Consider the following 7,029-nt stretch of genomic DNA (forward strand, 5'->3'; position numbering starts at 1 on the left):
TTAGCCCACACAGCTACTTTCAAGCCAGATTTAGGACCTCACATTGAAACTTATTGAGACCCCAACTGAAGTATAAAACAATCTTAAATGATTTACTTCGGCTTAGATACAAGCATCATAAAACCTCTAACACGATAACTCAACTTATCCTTTTGGCTCAAATTGCCCCACTCTCCCCTATGTAGATTTTGGATACATATGGAGTTTACTGGTCATCTGTGTTTTGATACAAGCCTCTGATCTGATTCAAACAATAGGGATTAAATTATCATTATATCTAATGGATGTTGGAAGAATAATTCTGTCCTAACTGCTACAAGATAAATTGGAGTCCCACCTCACAAGAAGCAGATTATTTTAAGGCTTTTATTGTAGCTTTCAATGATATTAATACAGTTGCCTATGTGATAGTACTGATTGTATATTCATCAGAATTGAAAGAAGCATCTTGAATTATGGTAAATTACAAGTGCCAGTAAGTAATCCAACTCCAGGTGCAATATTCACTATAGCCCACTAGAGGACAGCATGGCTTCATGAACCGGTCATTGTTCACAGTTTTGGCTAAGAACATGATAACCTGTTGCATTAATGGCATGTACTGAAACTGGAATGACACGTTAATCAATGTTTGCATATCTAGTCTCACAATGCAGGCAGGTGATGCATGCTTGCCTCATTTCCTGAGGCCATTTTCCGGGGAAAGCCTGAGGGTGCTGTCTTTTTGACGGTTCCTGTTTCCTTCTTTGCCAAACATTTTGTAGTCTGAAGTTTAACAAAACAGAACTCACAATAATCTTTCAAGCCTGATAGATACAAACTATATTTTGGCCCGTAAGTCCTGTAATTGCAGATATTCCCTTTCGAAATCTAAGACAGTTCTAGAAAACAGATAACTTGCAAAGGGGTAGGGAACACCCGTTAGAGTTCACTTGCTGTGCAGTTCTGTATCTCCTGTGGAAAGTGTTATGGTTCATGGTTAATTGTTGCCTCATTCTTCTCCCATTGCATAACATCCACTAAGTGCTACTGCTGAAATACTACACACTTGTAACATATTATAAACAAACGTTTAAACTGCTAGCCCCCCAACCCCATCCTGTAGTCTTAACTCACTCGTAAAATAGCTAATAAAAGAGCTAATGTCTTAAAACAGGAGGACTAGTCAATTGAAATTAGACCACAGATGCATTCTTATCGTGCTGGAAGCAGGGAGTCCTGACAAAGAAGTCAACAAAAAATATTTGGACGATTTCACAGGTGATTTTAGCAAATGTTTGAATGGACTTTACTTAGCTCCAACAGCATTTGACTGAAATGCATTTAGGCAGAGGCAGAGGTAATATCCTGATGGTGAAATGTGACTACGCATATCAATCACATTCATATTGTGATAATGATGAATGCACAATATATCGCCCAGCCCTAATGCAGATGGCTTATGTTGTAAAGCAAGGGCGACGATTCCATGCCCTCATAAAGATCCCAACATAAATCCATATCTACATCATCAACTCACACTGAGTCAATGTCCCCATTAAGCTACCAAAATGATATTTTCACGGGCAAACTGAATTCAGAATTCTTTAATAGGCCTGCCACAGTTTCTCCTTTTTCCAGCGTTGTTCGTAATTCCCACTCAAAGCTTGCCTTCCTCAACCAGTTTGTTCAGGCCATTGCAGATCTTGGTGAGATTAGGCCAGAGTGGGCCGCCGGGGGTGTAGAGGTTGGTCAGTAGGTCTGGGTCAGAGTAGTGGTTGAAGACATGCCGAATACGTCCAAAGGATTTGGGTGTCAGGTGTTTCTCCACGAGCTTCAGCAAGATGTCCCTACAATCTGTCAGAAGCTCCATCATGACAGCCTTATCAAATGTGAACTCCACCTGGGCCAGAGGGATGGCAAATAAAGTATTAGTGACAGCACAGTAGTAATTACAGTTCTTAGAACAGCTGTAATCACCATTTAAGGTGCTAGTTTATGGTATTGGCTTCAGGATATAGACTTTTGTAAGTCCCCTTAGGATTTTGTCCAGATAGTTTGACATTTTAGTAGGTATAATCAATGACTGTAGGGAGATGTCAGTTCTATCACGCATGCTTTAGGTTGGGTTAAACTAAGTCTTTGAAGAGTTCTGATGAATATTCTGATGTAAAGTTACCTCCTGGAAGCTGATTGTCGTCATGACCCCCTGGTGCAGCTTCTTCTTGAAGTCCTGAGCCAGGCTGAGCTCCTCTTTACTGAAGCGGTTGTGCCGAAAGAGAACCCCCACCTTTACCACCACCTTTACCAGGTCCTTGACCACCTTTTGGGCCTCTGTGCGGTTTCCAGAGTGTTCCTTGGAGATGCGGTAGAGCTCGTCCAGGATTTCGCTGCTGGTGTCGTCAATTAACATTTGCACCATGGATTTGCTGGCCATGTGGCTGAGGATTTTCTTCTGGGCCTTCATGGCCATGTCCTTAGAGCTGAAGGACTCCATTTTGACTCTGGGAAGGAATTACAGTTGATGAGACAGAATAAATGGGTTAAGTGAAATATCTCATTGTCTGGTCCCAGTCCTGTTAGTTCACTGATGTACGCTGGTTTTCTCTGTCAAATTACCTTTATACTTTTACTGTAGTGGGCTAAATCTGGTCACACAGAGTGATTCTTGGTAGTCTTAAACAAATCTACTTTAAAACAAAAGTATACACTTCACACACATGGTTATGGTCGTAAAAAAAGACAACTGTACCATGTCAGATATACAGTTGAAATGTATTACATTTTGAGTTAATGGCCCAATATTACATCCTATATATCCTGAACAAAAATTTAAACTCAACATGTAAAGGCACAAAAAGCATATTTCACTCAAAAATGACAGGATAGTCTATCCACCTGACAGGTATGGCATAGCAAGAAGCTGATTAAACAGCATGATCATTACACAGGTGCACCTTGTGCTGGGGACAATAAAATGACACTCTAAAATATGTAGTTTTGTCACAACACAATGCCACAGATGTCTCAAGTTTTGAGGGACTGTGCAATTGGCATGCTGACTGCAGCAATGTCCACCAGAGCTGTAGCCAGAGAATTGAATGTTAATTTCTCTTCCTTAAGCTGCCTCCAACGTTGTTTTAGAGAATTTGGCAGTACATCCAACCGGCCTCACAACCGCAAACCACGTGTAACCACGCCAGCCCAGGACCTCCACATCCGGCTCCTTCACCTGCGGGACCAGCCACTAGGACAGCTGAGGAAACTGTGGAGCATTTCTGTCTGTAATAAAGATCTTTTGTGGGGAAATTGGCTGGCCCTGGCTCCTCAGTGGGTGGGCCTATGCCCTCCCAGGCCCACCCATGGTTGCGCCCCTGCCCAGTCATGTGAAATACATAGATTAGGGCCTTTTTCAATTGACTGATTTCCTTATATGAACTGTAACTCAGCAAAACCTTTGAAATTGTTACATGTTGCGTTTTATTATTTTGTTCAGTATAGTATAAACAAAGGAGCAGTTCGAGGAAAAAATGAACTAAGCGCAAATGTCAAAAATGTTGGCATATGACCTTGTTCCTGATGACATATTCCCTCTATGATCTTCTGAATAGCTCATCATGTAGCATTGCACAGTACATAAAGTACTGTAATTGTAGGAGTGTGTATGACCTGTTATTGCAGGGGTTAACATCGCTTCACTCAAGGTCCAGTGGCACAAATGGATAAAAGTGCAAAAAGCTTTCTATGGACAGAAAGCGCTGTGATTTCTAAACGGTTCACCCGATATGGATGAAAAAAAATACCCCCAAACAATTAAAGCTGACAGTCTGAACTTTAACATCATAGTCATTGTATCATTTCAAATCCCAAGTGCTGGAGTACAGCATCAAAACAACAACAAAAATGTGTCACTGTCCCAATAATTACAGAGAGTTAAAACTTGGAACAGTTAAAATGTTGAACTGCATTTGCACACCTTCCTCATGTGTGATTCCTTGAAACAACCTACATGAAAGCTGACTTACTTCACAAGTCTGGCTGTTTTGTTTCAAAATGTGTTGCACCTTTTTACGGAAGTGTCTGACTTCCTGTGTGAAACAGTCATAAGATGGAGACATTGAAATGAAATAGAAGAAGTTGGCTACCAGTGCCTGTATGCTGTAACTGTCTTCCTTCAAACAGTGAAGGTCTAATTTCCTGTTGGGTCAATGTAAGCTAAAGCTAACAGAGCTAATAGTTAGCTGTCTGAGAAACTCATAACACGTAGGCTGACAATTTCAATTTGCAACATGACCTTCTGTGTTGGTGTCCTCCTGGAGAAACTTGTTTCCAAGTGTTTCAAGTAGAAATCAAATCTTACACAAAATATATTGGGCAATTAAATTTGAAGTAACGCCAAAAACAACAAGCAGTTAATTATTCATGGCCTGTGCTCGACTTGGAAATGGGAGATGTTTGGTTGCCTTGATTGGCTGATGCCTAATGATTTTCAACAACAAGTGACTGGTTTAGGCATCTAATGATTTTCAACAACAAGTGATTGGTTTAGGCATAGGGTTAGCCAGAAGCACATGGGTAGACCATACTTCAGGTCTCAAGAAAGCAGTAGCATGCTAACTTGTTCATTCGCTACACATACTGTATCTATTGCCTTGAATGGGATCATAGCTGAGATCATGCCTATGGACACCCAGTTGCATTGTCAATGTTTGGATAACCTCAAATTGAATGTGTTTAAATCAGCTTTTACACAATGACTCAGCCCCTAAGTTTAGTTGTAGGTCACAGCTGAACAAACTGACAATCTTTTTTCTTCTTCATCCTTTTACACCAAATTTATTCAGTTCCACAAAGTTCATATTTTCAACTCATCCCCTTAAACTTGTATCTCTTGTTCATATTCAGACCTACAAAGGCTGATTAACTCTGATATCTACCACAATCCCCCACCCCTTTACACAGGATGTTTTGATACAGATGTATGATCTTAATTTGATCACCCTGTTGCATAACTTCCCTGCAATTCAGGATATTTCAAACTTGTAGTGTATTTGAGGTTTGAAATTCCACTTAAAAATGTCAGACTTGATTTCCCCCGTACAAGTATCAACCCCTCCAAAAATGTCCATTCATTTCAATCCACATAGTAATTCACATTTCCGGTTGCTGCGAGATAATTTCCCTGCTCTAGCAAACTGGCTCAAATGAAGATCCTACATCTGTAAGAGACCCAAGGAGCTTGAGGATATTGGTGCATACTATAATGATCTGTTTCCTTCCACGATATTGGGAAACTTTAAAGTGGAGCAATCAAATGTAATATACTAGAATAAGCATAACAATCCCAAAAGCACACGTACAAACTCACAAACGTATACACACGCACACACAGTTGCCCACAGAGTTCTTTTTAAGCTACTAGAAAGCTATTATCACTCTTTTCCCTCCAAGGTTTTGTCTTTGTCTTGTCTTGTCTTTAAGTGGCTCTGATAATCACAGACGTGGTCATTGTCGCTAAACCGATGGGACTAAAAATATGACCTCATATTTTCCATGCATTCTCCACCTCTAGCAATGTAGCCAAGCACCCACTCTTTAAAAAGAGGTTTGACATTATGGTTAATGTCTTACATAAAACTGAGGCTGTGGAGTTTAAACAATGCTGTTTTGGGGCATAAATGTCTGAGCTCATTTGAAGGCACATGGCTGCACTGTACACTGACTCACAGACAAACGTTTGCTTATACACAAACACACAAGTATGCACAACAACACATACACTCACACACTGCGTGCTAGCAGACACCCGTAGACTTCCAGTGATTGCGCTAACGCTAGTTAGCATTGGCTCACAAAACTACCTCTAACTTCACAAACCACACATCATCTTCCACGGAAATTACAGTGCTATGACATGCTTACCTGAGTGCCTATGGACCCTTGGCTCCAGATAGACTCAGTGCTCCTGAGTCAGATGATAAGTCTCCTAGAGGAGGATTCACATAAAGGGGTTGGATGATCACAGTGCCCTCTCGCTATACCGACCACCCTGTCTCTGCCTACCTCAGAAGCCTCTCTCTCTCTCTCTCTCTCTCTCTCTCTCTCTCTCTCTCTCTCTCTCTCTCTCTCTCTCTCTCTCTCTCTCATATATATATCAGTGCAGATGAATGAGGAGAGGAAGCAATGTAACACTGTTTAGACACACCTCTACAGCACATTAGGCAAGTTTTTTTAAAACCCTGAGCTAAAGTATCAGCATGCAATTACTTCAACAAAGGCCCTAAACCACTAGATTCAAATGAACATAAACTGTGATCCTCCAAGATGAAGTATTTTTGTGTGATTGCTCAGCTCATTGGTGCATTACTTTGATGTTGTATTGAGTTAACATTTGTCACATTAAAGGTAGACTCAGGAATATGACTACAAAGTGGGGCGACTTCCTGCTTTCAGCCATCAACAACAACAGAATTCTACAGAATTCAAAATCTGACAAGACTTCCGCTATTGTCCCTTCCAAATCTGTGCCTTCTCTTGAGGCATGCCCATATTGAGGAGTAGTAACCGTGGCAGTGATGGCAGATTTTGAATTGTGTTGTTAATTTCTGTAAGCAGGAAGTCTCCCCACCGTGTATGAAGATGTCCTATTGTTGAGTCTACATTTAATTTCACTCTCCCTTGTGCAGTTACACATCATTATTATAGTATGCGTCTACCAGTAGATGGCAGTGGCCTTCTTGGTCTGAGCACTGACATTCACTTCTCCCCGTAATTTCCCTCCGGTATTCAGGATGATTGAATTGAGCCTACCCAAATAAGCTGTGTCATCAGAAAACAACCAGCTGTTTCAGAATGTGTTAGGTATTGATGGACATATTTTGCTTACCTCAGATTCAAGTATTAAGTTGATTTGACTTTAGAGCACTGTGGTCCCAACAGTATGTGCTTCAGTGTCTATACTTTCTATACAAAGTCCACTAGGGGCCACTGTTGCTCTTTAGAATCCTCCACTGACTTTTATAAAACTGAAAGCAGGGGTGTAGCGTACCT

General features: G+C 40.9%; 1 protein-coding gene across 1 annotated transcript; it reads right to left on the reverse strand.

Annotated features, from left to right (window-relative positions):
• Positions 1 to 352: 352 nt before the first annotated feature.
• On the reverse strand, positions 353 to 6,182 carry LOC110488307 (tumor necrosis factor alpha-induced protein 8-like protein 2). The gene is made up of 3 exons (XM_021560495.3): positions 5,902 to 6,182; positions 2,159 to 2,483; positions 353 to 1,882 (listed from the first exon to the last, which is right to left on the reverse strand). Exons 2-3 carry the CDS (start codon positions 2,474 to 2,476, stop codon positions 1,640 to 1,642), a joined length of 561 nt encoding a protein of 186 aa, XP_021416170.1. The 5' UTR covers positions 2,477 to 2,483; positions 5,902 to 6,182; the 3' UTR covers positions 353 to 1,639.
• Between the last annotated feature and the right edge of the window lie 847 nt (positions 6,183 to 7,029).

Source organism: Oncorhynchus mykiss, chromosome 30 (genome assembly GCF_057628025.1).
Source record: "Oncorhynchus mykiss isolate SJ-2025 chromosome 30, ASM5762802v1, whole genome shotgun sequence".
In the NCBI taxonomy this organism is placed as follows: Eukaryota; Metazoa; Chordata; class Actinopteri; order Salmoniformes; family Salmonidae; genus Oncorhynchus; species Oncorhynchus mykiss.